The 18235-nt window shown below is 40.3% G+C and overlaps 2 protein-coding genes across 6 annotated transcripts in view; both read left to right on the top strand.

Annotated features, from left to right (window-relative positions):
• The window catches only part of HEATR5B (HEAT repeat containing 5B), a 60483-nt gene extending 57880 nt beyond the window's left edge, over nt 1-2603 (top strand). For all 5 annotated transcript variants that reach the window (XM_067293281.1, XM_067293284.1, XM_067293283.1 and 2 more), the window contains 2 exons: nt 308-521; nt 2056-2603. In XM_067293281.1, coding sequence (XP_067149382.1) covers nt 308-521; nt 2056-2360 — 519 coding nt within the window. In that variant the 3' untranslated portion in view covers nt 2361-2603. The remainder of the gene's footprint in view (nt 1-307; nt 522-2055) is intronic.
• A 4048-nt stretch (nt 2604-6651) lies between these two features.
• STRN (striatin) overlaps nt 6652-18235 on the top strand; it is a 67742-nt gene continuing 56158 nt past the window's right edge. Inside the window, exon 1 of the mRNA XM_067293286.1 lies at nt 6652-6970. Coding sequence (XP_067149387.1) covers nt 6674-6970 — 297 coding nt within the window. The 5' untranslated portion in view covers nt 6652-6673. The remainder of the gene's footprint in view (nt 6971-18235) is intronic.

The following is an 18235-nucleotide window of genomic DNA, read 5'->3' on the forward strand; positions in this document are numbered from 1 at the left end:
GTGTGACTGAGTTGTATGTCATTAACTTCCTTTCTTTCCTCCAGGTTCATATAGCTACTGGCACCTTGTCCCTGCATGTTCTTTCTAACTGGCCTCCCTTTCTTGTATTGAAAACTGAGCTAACGCTATTTTAGCAGATAAACTGTCTTGCATTGCTGCTTTCTTCTTGCTCAGTGTGTTTTCTTCCCCTTTAGTCTTTTTTTGTATCACCTGTATCTCACTTACAAACATAGATAGTGGATTTGATTAGAATTCCCTCAGTTAACAAATAACTTTCAGGACAATGTATCTATCTTGATTTGATTAGGTTCAAGCCAAGTGCTATCAGCTTCTGCTTTCTGTATTCCAACATACCAATCGTGCCCTGTCAACTCCATACATCCATTCACTGGCTCCTATAATGGTCGAGAAGTTGAAAGCTGTGGAAAGGAACCGTCCAAACAACAGCATGGAGCTGTTAGCAGTGCAGGAAGGAATTAAAGTTCTTGAAACATTGGTTGCCCTTGGTGAGGAGCAGAATAGTAAGTATTTCGTTTCTTTAAAGCACCTGTAATTCTGAAATAAAATATCGAACACTAGAGATACTGCAGTTAGGAACTTGATGGCATGTTCACAAATAGGTGACATCTATGCAACATTCTTTTGCATTTGCATTACTAGAACTTTTGTATGCATGGACTAGTAAAACATATGTGGTATGATGTGCTGTAGCATTCAAATTTATTGTAGTTGCAAAGAAAAACTTAAAAACATGAACTGCAGTAGTGATGTTTTCTTGTGCTTGGATGAGTTGTTCATACCTGTTAAATTTACTTTTTCCCATTACTAACTTCTGTTCATTTTAGCAGATTCATCACTATTTTATCGGGTTGTCTCTATCATCTCTGTCAGCAAAGTATATCCAAAAAGCCCAAGAAACTGAGTTTTACTGGTTGGAGTATCTAGATCCTAGATGGAGCCTTCTATTTGCAACAGAATAGAACACAGTTTAGTTATAGAATAACTCAAAGAATGCATCATTTAAGGATTGATTCTGCAGACACTTTGATTCAAATGTTGATTAAGTTAAAGGTAAAAATAATGCCAGTTCCCCCCCCCCCCCAATGTCTTTCTCTGCATTGATGATAAAACACTAAATTTATGTTTTCTTAAGTGCTGTTCTTTTTGGCATAGTTGTTTCAAACACATATAGAATGAGGGACTAACTGCAATGTATGAGGAAACAAAACATCTGATTTGTTAATATTGGCTGGAGTCAATCACCCTATTACATGAGTACATAAATTTGGTCAAAACCTTTAGGGGAAAAATGTTAATATTCTGATAATCAACAAGATTTGAAATAAATGAGTTGCCGTAAATGTTAAATCTCTTTGAGCTTAAAATTTACTGATTAACATGTTACATGTTTCAAAGACATTCCTTGCTGGATTCAAAAATTAGCACTGTTGCTTAAGGTTAGTTGTTTTTTTTATTCTAAACATACTCTTTTTATACCTGTGCTGTTTTGGGCTCTGGCCTCATTAGGTGTTGCTAGCTCAAGTGCAGTTGCATCATCAGTTTTTTAGATGGGGAACTTCCAAGATGGAGTGATACAGCAGATAACTGTCCCTGGATTTTTAGTAAACCGTTGCATACTAATAGAGGTTCTGTTATGCTCATTGGGAGAACTACTTTTCACATTCAGCTGAATAATTTTTCTGTCTGAGAAGGGTTTTAAAATCCTTTAGTGTGCTAGGCAGTCTACATTTTGAGATCTGTTAGCAATGATCTGTAATCCGTTTGTGCAAAGACATCTCTGAAGAGCTGTCAGGAACAAAATAACTGTGATGAACAATAGGAAAAAGTCTGAAATGCTATCCTGATTGAGTGACCCAAGGAGAAGAAACCATCTTCATTTTAAATGTTTTTGATTTGGTCATTTGTAATTACAGTGTGTGTTTGCCAGCCCTGGAAATAAAACTACCGTTAGCAGACTACTAACTGATACAATTCATTTTATTTTGTTCCTTTTTCTAATATGGTGGTTATGTTGTGTTTTCCTTTCACTTTTAGGAGTCCAGTTGCTTGCCCTTCTGGTTCCCACTCTGATCTCCTATTTACTGAATGAAAATGCCTTTGCTTCTGCATCCACAGCATCTAAGGATCTTCATGAGTTTGCACTTCAGAATCTAATGCACATTGGTCCACTTTACCCACATGCTTTCAAGACAGTAATGGGAGCTGCTCCTGAATTAAAAACACGTCTAGAAACTGCAGTCCGAGCGAGTCAGGCCAGCAAAGCAAAAGCAGCTGCTAGGCAACCACCACCCACAGTACATTCCACCCCAACAATTAAACTTAAAACTAGCTTTTTTTGAATTACTTTTATTATTTTTGGACCATTAAATAGTCAGAAGCTTTACATTATTCCTGATGTGTTACTGCATATGTCTGTAATTTTGTGTAATTTGTATGTGAAAGGCTGTCTAATGGAGCTTGTGTAATTATTTGAAATCTGTGCATTACAAGGAAGTGGTGTTGCTAGTATTTGTATAGATTTTTAAGAAATTGAATGTGATCATATTTATGAATTTGTGTTATAAATATCCACCAAAAAAGTATTCTCTATCTTACTAAATTATTTTTTTTATTTTTTAAAAACTACCCTGAACCTTTTTGAGTGGTTTTTGCAATCTAGAAATGTTATCCTACCATTGTGCCAGCACACTAACACAGTGGGGGGTGGAGGGAGGAGAGCCTGTTATGCAGTACTTACCATATATCACGGGGAATTTCAAGTGTAGAAGTATGCACTTCTTCCTTTTAAAAACAAACTAGGGTAAGGGCTTGTCATACCTTGTAGATCATTTCAGCTTGCATGAAAAAAAGAACAACAGAATTGAAAGTTTTCAGTCTTTTTCAAGCATGCTGTTATAATGAGATGTCCTTATTTATGTGGTGTATCTCTTTCTTTCAGGTCCATTTCCATGCTTGAAAATTAATAAAGGGTTCAAAGAATCTTACTCCCTATCTCTTCTAAGATAAATTAGAAAAAAAAAAAACATATTGGAAATTGAGTTTGCAAAGGGGACTGCCTGCTATCTTAATTTTAGTAGCCATAGCTGTCATGGGTTAGCAGTCTTCCTATTCTGCCAGACACTAGTTAAATATGGTGGTTCCGTGCTCTGCTCTTTGCCTGGATTCCTAGATACTTGCTTCTTCCTGCAATACTTAGTCCCATTGGCTGTATCTAATCTCCAGTCCTTGATAAAGTTTGCAGAGCCAAATGACTTGACTCCTTTGCATCTCTACTGAAAATATAGGGGAGCAGAACACAAGTGTGAGCCAGGCAACTCCAGTTTTTCCTTCCATTGCCAGGATTTTCTTTTTTGAAAAGTACTTGGCTCCCTTCACATGTGAGTGAGTTTGGTTGATTTGGGGATTTTGGAGCTCAAAGGAGAGTTCAAGTGCTGTGTTAACCTTTTAACACAGAGCCAGTGGCTCCCATTGGGTCATGTCTGTCTTCTGCCAGACCTCACATGGTTCTATACTTCTGCCAAAAGGAAGGGTATTCTCTTGCGTATACAAGACTTAACATACAGAGGTTTTTTAGACACTGTTGTCAAATTTCTAGACTGCCACAGAGATCTTTCTATACATCTTTGTTTTATAGTGACAGGCCACATAACTAGAAGCCTAGGATAGGACTGTATGGTACAGTTAGGTTTCATCTCTGATGCTTTTCTGGATATGTGTATAACAGGGTAAAAACTATGTATGTTTTAGAAGTTTCTACTTCAGTCCAAATACAACAAAGGGATAGTAATTAGAATTGAATATGATTTTAAATCATATTGGTTGCAATATTGGTAGATGATCATTTTTGTGTAGTTACTTGCCTCTAAGTCTCATTTCCCGTAGGAGCTTTGTATTGCCCTTTGGGTACTTACGCAAAGCATGCAAGATGGTGCCCTTCTGCCCTATCACATTTGATGTGTGCAAAATGTTTCTCATACAAATAACTAGAAAAGCTTTTATTTCACAGCAAATCTTCTAGTATTAAAGTGAGGTGAACAGTGGTGGAAACACTAATCTCTCAAATCATTTTCATAAACATGTGAATCAGCTTTCCAGTCTTGTTCCACTCTCCTACTGGACTAAAGATACATGCAGCAGCAAAAATAGTATGCAATACACAAGGAGGAAGGTAATTTCAATATTCACTTTTCTTCTCTGTAGTAGGAATTGATTAAAATGTTTTACTTCCTAATAACTGTTTCAAAACAAACATTACAAAGCTGTTTTGCTCAGAAGTTCCAAACCTGTTCAGTGTTTGAGAGAAAGTTCAGTTGAAGTATCAGGGAAACTTTTTCTAGATATAAAGTTGAACACAAAGATTTTTGCAAGTAAAACGGAAAAAAACACCTCATGACCTTTCTCAGATTTTTTTCCCCCCCTCGGTAGTCTAGTAACTGGTGACTCTTGAATGTTTGTTGTAGACTTTTTGTCTATGATCAGTTCAGCTTTATTTACCTTAATTTTGTGTCCCAGCACTTTCATGTTCTGGTTTGACTCTAGTTTACAAGATGGCTGAAAATTTAGTTGGGGGTTGGGGGGAGAAAGGAAGTGAGTAAGTGTATCAGTTGAGCATAACTAAGAATTTGGTAGAAAAGTAGTAAAAATGTTAGTGGAAGGGAAAATAGGACTAGATAGATGTAGAGGGATAGCGAAGGGAGGGGTTTTCTTTTTTGTATACTGTGTGACAGTATATAAAGTGCTAGACTTTCATTTGTATTCAGGCTTCTCAGGTTTCTAGTCTGCATTTGCTTTCCTTGCTCTGGACACTAAAAATATAACTGTGTGGTTTTACATAATATTTTGGCATAAAACTTCATTTGATTAAAAAAAAAAATAATGTGAAATGCCTGTAGTGCTTTTTGTTCTTCCTTCTCTTTTGTCCCCTCCTTTTAATGTTTTTCTTTGGCCTTTTTAGTGTGTTTTTTCGTGAAGCTAATTTTTTGTTTCCCTTTGAAGTCTTTCCTCTTCTCTCCCCACTATTTCCTTCCTTTCTTAATGAGCCTCGTTGTTCTACCATGCTTCTCTACTACGTTTCCCCCAGATTGCATTCCCTGTTCTGTGCTGTGATGGTTTACTTCTGTTCTCGATCTTTTTTTTTCTTTCCCTAAGCTTCATCAATTATTTTTTCTTCTGCTTAAAAATGCAGAGGGATCATCCTCGAGACAACTGTTATTTCTTCAGGCTGGGTTAAGAAGCGGACAAGTACGATTTCAGAGTAGCTAGAAAGAAACAGGAAGTGCTGCTTGAGTAAGCAGAGAAGCACTCCTGGGTGTGCAGGGTGCAGCGCAGGGTGCTGGGGCGCTCTCTCAGTACCTCACGCGCCACTATCACATGAGCATGCCCGGGTACGTCGCGGCTCTGTAGTCAGTGATCCTATTACATGCAGCACTCTCAGTGGCCTCATTTGATCTTTTACACCTGTTTACGTTCAAGTGGAGAGGACAGTGTGGTGCTAGCGCTTAACCCAGCTGTGAGGCCTGTTGGTAGTGTTGTGTTTTGTCTCTCTTTAGCAAGCCTCTCTTGGTAATATGTACGTAGCACAGAAAGCAAGCCTGACTTTGAGTCTTCTTGCATCCTTGGGAGAGGTGTGAGAAAGCAATGCCTCTGACAGCCATGATGTTGAAGGATGCTCACTTTTCCTTGTAGTCTTTTCCCTCCTTGAACCAGGGCTTTGCCCCTGGTCTTGGAAAGTTATGTTTTCTCTTTCCTCTCGGAAAAGGCAGTGTGGTAGTTCCTGAAAAATGTTCTGGTCCTCTTTCTCATTATTTCTTAAGATGTTCAAGAAATCGCTGTAGTCCTGGGATGGATTTATAGTTCAAAGTATTTTGGACAGAGCAATACTCAGAACATCACCAAAAAAAGAAAGGATCAGAGACAGGAGTTGAAAGTGCAGGACTTGACATAGCTTTTGTGGAGCTGCTCTGAGAAGACATTGCCTTGCTGCAGACCGAGTGTGGGTGCACGAGATGCCTGTCCTTTACACCCCATGGGTGTGCCACGAGCATGCCAAAGCCCTTTAAATCCTCCTTGGAGAGGGAGATTATTATTAATCCGTGGGGGAGGGCCCTGCACCCTCCCTGCTCCTCGCAGCTCTCCGTCCCTCTTCCTGCAGCGGCCTTGCAGGGCGCGAGCTGCTGTGCGGGGCCGAGGCGGCCGCAGGGTGCGGGGGCCTGAGGTGGCATCAGGCCACGTGGGGGGATTTCCAGCTGCCCCTGCCAGGCTACCGTGGCTTGCTGCTCCCTGACCTCAGGATGGCACTTCAGGGGCATGAGACTCGCTTCCTTTAAGGTCATTCTTCGAAATAAGGGCAGGGCGGAGGAGAAAACGGACATTTCCCCGCCTCTGCCCTCCTTGCCCTGCAGCGCGCCCCGCCGCCCGGCGGAACTACACTTCCCGGAGTGCTGCGGGCCGGGCCGGAGCGAATCGCTCTCTGGGATTGTCCCCGCCGGGCCCCCGTAGCAGCCGGCGGGGGCGGCTGTCAGGCGGTGGCGGCGGGCGGGACGCGCCCAGGTTGTTGCTGCTGCCGGGACGCGGCTGGGTGCGGGTGGCGGCGGCTCGCGGGGAGGGGGCGGCGGCGGCGGCGGGGAGCGAGGCAGACCCGACCCGACCGGCCATGGACGAGCAAGCGGGGCCCGGCGTTTTCTTCAGCAACAACAACAACAACAACGCGCTGCTGCTGCCGCCGCCGGCGGGCGGGCCGGGGCCGGGACTGGAGCCGGGCGAGGCGGCGGCGGCGGCGGGAGGCGGCGGCGGCGGCGGGGTCCCTCCCGGCGGGGCCGGGGCCGCCGCGCCGGTGTCGGCGTCCCGGGCTCAGTACAGCGTGCCGGGCATCCTGCATTTCCTGCAGCACGAGTGGGGCCGCTTCGAGGCGGAGCGCGCCGAGTGGGAGGCGGAGCGCGCGGAGCTGCAGGTAACACCCGCGACCTCCTTCCTCCTCCCGCGCCCCGCTCTTCGCCTCCCCCCCCCCCCCGGCGGGCCCCGGCGCGGCTCCCCCCTGCCGCGGGGGGGAGGGGGGCGGCCGGGCTGCGCCGCGCCGAGGGGCGCGACATGGCGGCGGCCCCGGCGGCGGCCTCGGCCCCGCGCTCCGCCGGCACCTGGGGCCGGGCTTGCGGGGCCCGAAGCCGGTAAAGGAAGCCTCGGCTGGCTGCTGGCGGCGCGGCCGCGGAGTGCCCGGCCTTGCCCACCGCCGCGGGAGGCTGCGCGGCGCAGCGCGCCCACGGGGCCCCGCTTCCCCGCGGGCCCCTCCCGCTTCCTTTCTGCTGCCGCCGCGGCCCAGCGCGGGGGACAGCGGGGCCCGGCGCGGCTTCGCGCTCCTCTCCAGAGCAGGCCGGTGCCCGCGCTGGTAAACCTGCCACCTGCTTCATTGCCGCTGCTAGAAGCTGCCTCCGGCCAGCCAGGCCCCCGCCCGCCGCTGGCCCACCGCAGCCTCGGTGCGGGCACGCAAGGCCCTCGGCCCCCGCCGCGCGCCCCGCGACGGACCGCGAGTCCTGTGGGGCGCGGGGCGCGCCAGGGAGCCTTCCCGGCTGCAAAGCCAGGGGGTTGCTGTGCTCATTAATACATTAAAGGATTGATAGCATCTTGTGGTTGAAGAACTCGTGAACTGTTGGCCTAGAGCCATTACTGTCAGATACTTCAGTGATGAGTGTGCTGTATTAACTCTAATAACAGCGGATAATGCAACCTTTGTTGTTGTTATTCTTTAGCTTCATTTACAAGAATGTCTCTGTTACAAATCTGAACTCTGTCCGCACTGCCAGTAGCTCACTGTTTGGTTCTCAGTGGACTGTGTTTGAGGCTGAAAAGTGTCTACTCAGCTTCCTTTTTAGGTCGCCCTTCTTTGTCTCCTACTTCCTGTCCATCCCTTTTCTTTCTGTTCTTTTCCTTGGAAGTGCTGTCTTTTGTCAACAGTCTTTTGCCTGTATAGCAATGCAAACCGTTTCTCTGTTTTTTGGGGGTTTTTTTTTTTAGTTAATAGGAAAGTCATCGTTTTAATACTACTTTTTATGGTAACATAAACAAAATCGCTCTGAGAAGAATGGCAGATGTAGCATTCTTCATTGGGGGTTCCCCTGCTGGAATTTGAAGGAAGTGGTCATGAGCACAAAAGGGAGATGCAGTGCTTATTTTAACCTGAATGATTCAATGAAGAATTTGTTAGTAACTGAGTCAGGTTTCTAGTCACTATATATAATAAATACTATGTAAAAGGTTACTAGTTTAGTGTGTGTAATAGGAACATCAGATGTCACGTATCCACTGGAGTCTCATAAGTAAGCATCTTGATAGTTTTTCATAGCTAATACAGATTTCACAAACTGCTTTGGAGAAAAAACCTGTTTTACAGGACCTAAGAAATTCTGCCAGTACTTTAATAGTAATAGCACTATGCATATTTATAATGACCCTCAGCAGAGGCCAACATCTCATTCCTCCCGTGCCTCTAGTGCCCTTCAAAAGCTTTGTAAGTATTATGGATGAAATAGGAAGAAGGAAGTAGAGCATTTAAACTATTTGCCGAAGTTGTGCACTGTCAGTGGCAGGACTGGGAATATAACCCGATTACAAGTCATTTGCTTGAACTCCTTTGGCTCCTGCCAAAACATCTCAATAAAGTTATAATTAGCTGTGACTAGCATTATCGCAAGCTGTAACAGCATTTATCTGCTGCAGAGTCATGTTCAGAAAGGTGCAAAATTCTTGGCTGTCTCCATAGGCATCATCTATAGACATTATGTCTACTGTGACCATTTACAATTGCATGTTCTTTGATCCATGTGAGAGGTTTGTGTTAGGGCTTCAACAACACTACTAGGATGGTGTTTGGAAATTGTATATGTATAACTGGATGATGAGCAGTATTAATTAAAAACAGATTCTGCACTCCTGAAGCCTTTTGTTGGCCTATATATTTGGAAGTGTTTAACTGAATAATGGAAATTCGAGGTCATGCAGTTTCTCTCTCATGAGATACAGATACAATGCTCCTGATTGTACTTTATGAGTCTTCCGTCCAATCTAAATTTAAATGTTAAATTATCTGCTCTCTTGGGAGGTTGTGTGGCAGAGATTCTGTTGTGTATGGTGTTCTTAGTGGCTCATAAAATTTATCTCTAATTCATCTTGTTTCTTGGAGGTAGCCCTTTTAGCCTCACTTTCCTACCTACTATGGTATTTAAATACTTCAGATATTGTGTGCCACAGCGTTACTGTGTTTGGCTTCTGGTCTGTAGTCATTGGTCAGTTAAGCTATACTGTTTTTGAGAAACACCTTGAAAATCAATCCCAGTGTGATTTCCTGTCTTCCTTTTTTGCCCCTCCAGGCTTCTTTTTTTTACTTTTTTTGTAATTGGTTGTGTGGAATTAAATGTGATATTCAGGAAGAATACCTTCCTGTTGCATTATGTGATGCTTATGCAGGTGACACACACCTTTTCCTTGAGTTTCGAACAGTTTGTAAGCTGATGTAAGAACAGAAAGCAAGCTGTCCGACACTTATTGGTCTATTACTGCTTTTTCAAGATTTTTCTTCCTATCAAGTGCCTGTATTTTGCTTTCTCTGGCAAATATCCATGTTTATTCTGATTTTCTGATTATTTTTCTTCAATCTTTGTTAATTATTCTTGCCTCTATTATATAATCTTCTTCATTCAGGGCAGAAGAGGACTTCAATATTTATATATGTTCAAATATCATTAGAAGCTGTGTGTTTCAGATCAGAGTGAAAGCAGATTCACAGAGGGTTCCCCTAGATACTTATCTGCTAATTATATATTTCACCATTAATGCTTGACTTGTGTTTGCAATACACGGACATCTGTTTTTATGCAGACACTCCTGTGGACTGAATAACTGTCCTAAGAATAAACTTTTGTGATGCCGTATAAAGTGATTCACTAGAACTAAAAACTAACTTTCAATTATTAGTGCTGTTATTTATTTTCATACCTTTTCAGAAACTAGTATCTTTCCCTTTCTTAGGTTCTTCTAGCAGCTGCTTGGGAGAGTTGACAAGAAAGGGTTCCCTATTTTGCAAAAATTATTTAAACTTTAAAGTGTTTTACATTCTGCATTGGACTGTGTTGCCAAGGCTTTTCAAAGTTTTTTGTTAGGTATTGAACTAGCCCATCCCAAAAATAGTTTGATCAAAGGATTTATGTGTATACAGGAAACTGGAATGTATATCTTTACTGTTGAGGCATGTAGGGTTCGAACTACCTTCCATATTGGTGTCTTGCCTTAACCATGAATCTACTGAAGTGTTGGGGGTGATTCTGTTTCTGTTGTTGACATCATTTCTCATCTTATTAATAATCTGTCACTGGCCAGACAGAGAGACCTGGATTGTGCCCCAGAGGCTAGGAGTCCTGTAGAGCAGAGAATTGAGGATGGGAGTCTTTTTTCCAGGGAGTGACAAAACTATTGAACCGTTGTTAGTCTGGACTGGATGAGTTTGGCAGACTTTTTTTTGTTTATGTGGCTTCTGTTTTGACTAGGAATTTCATCTTTGAATGTAATGTGTATGTTGTGGAAAGTTTTGCTTTTGACAAATTAAAATTTTTCTGGCAAAAATGCCAATTTGCAGAATTTGATTGGCATTTCTCTTAATTTCTCATTTGCTCTAAGTTGCAATGAACCGTTACAGGTAACTGTCTCTTTTGTGTAGACTCCCTTTATGCTGCTAAGGAATCTTCTAGCTCCTGTCCGCTAATAAAGTTTCCACTTCTTTCCATTTCTTTTAACTGTTTCTTAAGAGTAGCAGAATGTTTTGTAGTAGTGGACCTGATATGATCATGTTGGAAAGAACTGACTTTGGCTAGATAAACTTTCCTTTGAAAAGGTTTGCAAATAGGTTATGGAGAACAGGTGGATATAATTTGCTTGTCTTTCCACAACTGCTTGAAAATGTTCCTTGTAAGGCAGTGCCAAAAGGAAAAAAAGCAAATCATAAAGGAACAAGTTAATGAAATGATATGTGGTTCAATGATAGCAAACAACTGTAAGAAAGGGGTGCCTCTTGAATATGTTTGGAAGAAATGGATGGGCACTTGAGGTTGGTTATAGAAGTTGGATTTTTCTTTTGAAGTTCTTGGCTTATGTCAATTCCATTAGCTCTCTGGAGGTCGAGGTGCATAACAGTGAAGTGCACGGTTGTGAGTAGTGAGCCTTTTTTTTCCCCCTGGGGCAAAAAACAGACATTGTTACCATGCTTACTAAATTGTAAGATTGTGTTCTTGGAGATAGACAAAGTAGTTAGGAGAAGGGGCAAATCAGACAGATGGCTGTGGCTATTTGTAGCGTATTTTAGAACATTGATTACATGATTCAGAAATGGTTGATATTTACTGTTTGGCTCTTAGATATGGTATTTTTGTTGAACTAAGTTTCTAGTGAGAATCATTCTGATAGATGGATGATATGAAAAGACTATTTAGAGAAAAGGAAATGGGCAGTGAGTTGCTGAAATTGTTTAAGTCAGAACTCCCAGAGTTGCAGGTGGTTTGGTCACTAAAATGGAGGATAAGATACAATTTGCAGAAGTATTGTATCAGATTTTCAAATACTATGATGTGCCCTGAATCTCTGAGACTCTGTGAAAGACGAATTGGCAGAAGTACTGTATAAGTCTTTGGTAGTATCTGCTTTATGAAGAGAAATGTTTTACAAATAAAGCAGTGGTTAGTGTCAAATTCCTCTCCATCCCAAAAGAACAATATTTTCAGCTCTGTTGTTTTAAATCCATCAGATAATTCAAAAGAAAGGTTGTTGGATTCAGTCATGGATTGATCGCTAGACTAAGAGATCTTTAGCTGGGAAAGATGTTACTAAATGGATCTCAGTAAACAGCAGATATCCTTTCTCTTGACAATTTTTTTAGCAAACTTTCTAGTTGCCAAATTCATGGGAAGCAAAAGAGAAACTGCTGTACCTCTTTCTTCTGTTTACTTATGTGCATGATTGCCAGCTAATCCCCATATTCTCATTGATAAGCTGTCATGAGTTGTCTTATTTAAACCAGGGAACCAGTGGGAGTAAACGTTCAATGACTAAAGGGCCACATTCTAGAAATTTGTAGTTTTTATTGTAAAGTAGAGAAGTAGAATATAAATACAAATTGATGAGACTGGTTCTTTTATTTATTTATTGCATAAATGATCCTAGCTTTTCCCAGCATCAGATTTTCACATTCTTCTCAAATCTGTTAAACCTGTAATTTGGTCAAGTGCATGCAAAAACGTTTCTTAAATGGGCCTAATTCTTTTTAGGAAAGCGTTTCTTTAAATGTGAACGTGGCAGGAACAGACAGAATGTAGCAAATGTTTAAAGTGTTATCTCCAAGTGTTCTTTAAAGCTTTTAAACACTTTTCACAGAAAGTTGTACTCTTTAAAAATCATTCAGAGGGTTTTCTGATTTTTTTTTTTTTTTGTGATTTGTTATGGAATTATTGAATTACTACTAAAGTAAAAATGAAAAACTTTGTAACATTTCAGGTGAAAAACTTTATTTTTCCACATCAAGTTAGTATAATATAACAAGTTAGTAAGTTAGTAAAACATCACATTAGTGCATGTTTTTAATTCAAATTGATATCCCTATGTGTTACTTAAACTGTACACCTCATTTTTCTATTGAAGTTCTTGGCTCATGTCAGTTCCATTGCATAAGGGGGTAAATAACTTTGTACTGTTTGAACAAGAAGTTGCGAATGTAACTCAGCCTTTATCTATGTTTCAGTAGACACTGAATTTATTTACTAATTCTAGAACAGGCTGTGTGTAAAATTCCCAAAGGAAGATCACGTGCATCTTAAGAGACTTTTGGTTCATCTTAATTTAATGCTAAAAGAAGTCTATACAAATGTCAAGTCTCAAATGAAATTGATCTCTGTACACAGTTCTGTAAGTGAGAAAATAGATAGATATTGGTAAGCAACCAACTTGCATATTTAGCTTCACAAGGCTGCCAGGCCTTGTCAAGTCCTTATTCTAAGTTTCTTAGCTGAAGAGTGCCAGGAGCTGACTTAGAAATAGGTGAAGGATTGTACAATGTTTGGTTTTAAAATGCTGAGAAATGTTTAGATACTTGATATGGATCTTTTGAATCAGTGTAGGGTGTTCAGGATCCAAGACAATATCCTAGAAATAAAAATATTCTGAAATGTGAAAACAAAGGTTTACTTTGTTATAGTCACCTCCTCGGTATGTTCTGTAGTTCGATTAATCTAGATGTCATTTTCCTATTTGAAAAGAGTTTATGGATGCTAACTAATACGTATTCAGAATAACCTTTCTGGTGACAAAGAAGAGTAATTAAAGATTGTAAGTGGAAAGATTGCCTTTTCCTACTCTTAGCCTGTGATATGTTTCCCTTTAGGGCAGTCGCCTAGGGTAGGATTGCAAAAGCATCAGAACAAAAATGGCATCAATTCCATGCTTGTAAACAGGAGGTGAGAACAGAATCAGCTATTTGTGCATCTATTTCACTTGATGCTCTAGTCACTTCAGGGCTGTGGGGTGTGCTTGAATATAAGGAGTAGCTGCTCTGCCTGTAGGAGTGAAAAACAGTAGTGTGCTGTTGCCTTTGCAAATGCTTACATAGTTAAGTCTGGTTCACTCCACTTTTCATTAGCTAAGCCACTGCCATTTTTCTTCAGATTTGTTCTCCCTTGTCTTGCTGTACCCCAAGTAATTCATTCAGCTGGTGAACTTCCATCGTTTTAGTTTAAATGTGGACCACAAGCCACTTACCAGTCCTAGTGCTGACTGCTGTTGCCATCTCTACATTCCTCTGTGTGGCATCTTGTACAGTAGATGGAAAAGAATTATATTTGAACTTTTGCAGTTTGGACTTCAGCTCATAATATGCTGTGATTTTGTGACATGTTGTTGCAGTGTTGCCTATAAAATCATATCATGTTTAAAACTTACTCTCTTTTTGTCCTTACATCAATCTGCATGGAGAATGCTCCTGGCACTCAAAAAACAAACAAACAAACAAAAAAAATGCGCACCACTTAAGCAAATGTATTACATAAATGATTGAAAGACTAAAGAGAATTTGTCTTATGAAGAATGATTAAATAAGCTGAATATGTATTACTTGGCTAACTTGACAATCATTTTAATGTTTGAAGCTGTTAGAATAGTGAAAGGTACTACTGAAGACTGGGTAAAACATAGACTGTCTTTCTGGGAAGAGATCTACCTAGTAAAACACTAAATTACAGAAAGGAAAGTCTTCCTGTTGGTTGAGATATTTAAATTACTAATCAAGGTATTGCTAGGTATAAATTACTAAACTGTTTTTGGCTCTGGATGATCTATCTGAAATTTTACGTTCCTGGTCTCTTTGAAAAAATTGTTTGGAAACAATATGATATCATTGAATTTAAGGAAATAGCTTTCTCAACTTTTTTTTTTTTTTTTTAAACAGTAAACTAAATGTTTGATCTCTTTTATATGGTTCGGCTTTTTAAGTGCTTAGGACTGATGCCGGTTTTGAGGCATCTCTGAGAAATTCAGCAAAAATAATTTACCAGTAGCTGATTGTGCTATTTGTTAGTCCCATAAGGCAGCATCCTCCAGTTTGAGCATGCTGGTGATAAACTGGACTAAGCGCTGGGCTGAGCGTGTGTGACGCTAGGTGCTCTTCCTGCTGCACAGCAGTGTGGGCTTCCTGTGCGACACTTCTCCCTCGTGTCCTGTCCCGGCAGGAGGCTGGAATGGAAAAAGCCATCAGTGGCACCGCCACCCTCTTTGTGGCCGGGGCTGCTCCGTAGGCTGCCTGTCAGACCCCTTTGATCTGCAGCACATTTAAAATCTTGAAATACGGGGCAAAAAGTTTGTTTTAGTGTGATGATAATTTAGTAGTTCAGGCTTAAATGGCCCACATAATCATCTGTGTTCTCCATGATGGGTGCAGTTCAGAATTCAGTACATATGGCTCGTTTCAGCCTATGGCCCTATCTCAGTTTTGTGTAATGTTATGAATGACTGTAGGCACTCATAAAAGCTGTCTAGCCTCTCTCCTCACAGAGGACTGGGAACTGAAAATCCAAAGGTCATTTATGGGTGTGTGTTTTAATGTTTCTCGAGTGTGGTGCCTGGAAAATTGTTTGCCAGTTGTACTAGGCCATTGATATTTTCCCCTCCCCTACCTAGCTTTTAGGCATACTCGAGTTGTGTGTTTTTTGTTTTTGTTTCTTTGTTTGTTTTCTCTTCCCACCTTCCTCTTCTGCCCTACTCTCTGGGGCATACCGGCACCTATTTGCAAATAAGCTTAATGTGCAGCTCTTCGGTGAGGCAACCATAATGCAAAATACTGAGCACACCTAACAGCCTAACTGAAGCATACAGGTAAATCTTGGTAGACCGGTTGGAACCACTGTTCTAGGCTGATTCATCTGTATCATTGTTTAGTTATTTTAGCTATTTACATACTTTCTGCAATACTTTTCTCAGAGTTTTTTTCCTTCCTTCTTTCCCTCCCTCTCTTCCACCCAACTTAAGACCTCATTACTGAGTTACAGGAGCAGTATATACAGAATTGTGTGTCCTAATAATAGTGTTTATTTGGATAAATGACTTCTGTTGACCATCAAGTGCCCATAAATTTGAATAGTGAGGCTTCCTTTAAAATATTCAGAGAAATATTTTAAAGAGAAGAATGGGAATGCTTTTCATAGTTCTTGAGTCTTAATTGAAACATCATCTTTTAAGTTGAAGTAGCTTTAAAAGTCATGAATTGATAGAAGTTAATACTAAACATGAATAATTTGTGACAGCTATAGCATGGTTTCTTTTTAAACATTTTCTGGTAAGGTAAATATATCTTTTAATTTTTTTGCTTTTCTTTGATGGCAAGATGTCACCGTACAAAGGTGTGCAGATATAACATGCTTTTAACATCTGTGTCATTGTGGGTGATGATTCCAGGAAGAGTAAATTTCAGTTTATTTTTTAAAAGTGGTAAAGTCCAGATTTAATTTATAAAGATTCAATTAAATTTTCTGAATATATTTTTATGACTATTAAAAACCTGTTTTAGGAAGGCAACAGCTTTTTAAAAACATTGTTTCTAACTCAGTGCTACCTAAAGTATTGCCTCACTCTTCTTGAAGTGTGCCATCACTTCCCGGTAATGTGACCATCAGAGCCTTTTGGGAAGTCTTTCAAAACTATAATGTTGTTGTATATGAGATCTTTTTTTTCCTTTTTTTTTTTTTTTTAATTTCACAGTAAATGTGTGGAATAGTTAAGATCCTTACAGTACTGTTAACTTAGGCCCAATTCACGTGAAACTTCCAACTTCTGTTGCAGTTGATAATACAAAAATCTTCAGTGAGATCAAATGAAAAAATCAGGCTGTACAATTGTAGCTGAAATAGATTTCTCCAGGCATCCTAATATTCTTTTCCTCTCAAATCTCTTGGTTTTAATTTCACAGCTTTAGCTGTAATGCAGTAACTTCTAGCGTTTAATTTGGAATCAACTGGAGGTTAAAGCCACCTTGATTTTTCGCTGCTGAGCCAGCAGGGCCCGAGCACTTTATAGACACTAGGTACCCCACCCATAAGGCAAGGAACAGTATGTGTTTTTTGCATGACCCCCATAGGCTGCTTAGATTTGTGATGACTAGCTCACAAGTTTGATGCATTTAACCTTCTTAGCTAGACGATCAGTTGTCACAAAATCTGTTTTTTGGGCATATTTGTGAATTCTTGAAATTTTTGGTAAACCTTCCCAGGAGTGGCCAAAGCACGAGTGTAAAGCAGCCTTACAGATTATTCAAAACTAAAGTGTTCCTCCTTTGGTCTCTGATTGTGTCAGGTAGTTCACACTTACTGTTTGACTTGCAGTAAAGCTGTCGTAGTGGGAAGCTGTCCGTGCAGTCTAAATTTATTAATAAAATTTTATGGCTTGCAGTGGAATTGTAAGCAAACGCTAGGTGTACACTTGTACTTTACATCATGTTAACACTCTGACCTCTTACATTTTAAATGTTTGCACAGACATTTATCTGGGCATCGGCCAAATATTTTGATTTCTAGGTTCGGAGATGATAAATTTAGGATTATTTCTAAATTATTTTTGAGACTTATAAATGCTGTCATTTGTCATTTTCAATATATAAATTCAGTACATTAATATATAACCGAAAATTGAAAAAATGTAATTGTTTCATTTATGGTATAAATATTCAGGTTCCTCTGCACATTTTCAGTTAATTGCCAAACATGGCAAAGAATGAAATACACTTTTGATGTAGACTGTTACAATATTGTGGTTGATGTAAGATTTCGGTTATTATCTTAATGCTGTCCTCATGTGCATTATAATTTAATCTTAGTATTATTAAGAATTTTTTTAATAGTGACATAAAACTCTGAGCCTACATACATAATTATGTTTTGTTGTCCACTGAGGCTTACATAATTGTAATTACTGAGTACTTGTATAAATGGAGGATAAGGGTTGCTAATGTCCTGTGAGAAAGAGGAGGAGCAGTCCCCTTATTTTTGTGTGTTATGAAAATAACAAAATGAAAGCATTCACATTTTCAGAGCCAGAATCACTGAAAAATAGTGGGTGTTGGACATAAGTGTTCTCCTCTAAGAGGAGCATGGGCAAACTGTGCTAGAAACTTCACAGGCTCCATGGAGAGGGCATAAATTGTTCTCGAGCCCTGTGGAGCACTTGTCTATTTCTTGACTTGCCAATAAAACTACTGCTCTGTAAAGCATATAGTAACCTTGAAAGATCCTGACGATAAGCTTGTGTAGGACTGGACAGACAACTCTTGCATCATTAATTTCAGTCTGCTGTTGCTGCTGCATACTTTTTGAGTAACAAATACAAGGAATTCTTGGAAGTCTAGCAACAAGAAAAATTGCAAGATGTCAGTAACATCATTGGCATATCGCTGAAGATGAAAGATGTCCAAACATCACTTAATATTTCTTCCAGTTGTCTTCCTTCCTGTATAATATATATAATGTTATATATTGTATTTTTTATATATATATATATATATATATATATATACACATATAGTGTTCTTGTGGCCCCAAGGAGATACAAGACAATCCTATTCCTTCATGCTGAATCTTAGGATAGAGATGATTTTTCTCCAGAGGTAGAGTTAGGAACATTATTTTCATTATTTTACATGTGTAAG

This window comes from Apteryx mantelli, chromosome 3 (assembly GCF_036417845.1).
Source record: "Apteryx mantelli isolate bAptMan1 chromosome 3, bAptMan1.hap1, whole genome shotgun sequence".
NCBI classification, from domain to species: domain Eukaryota; kingdom Metazoa; phylum Chordata; class Aves; order Apterygiformes; family Apterygidae; genus Apteryx; species Apteryx mantelli.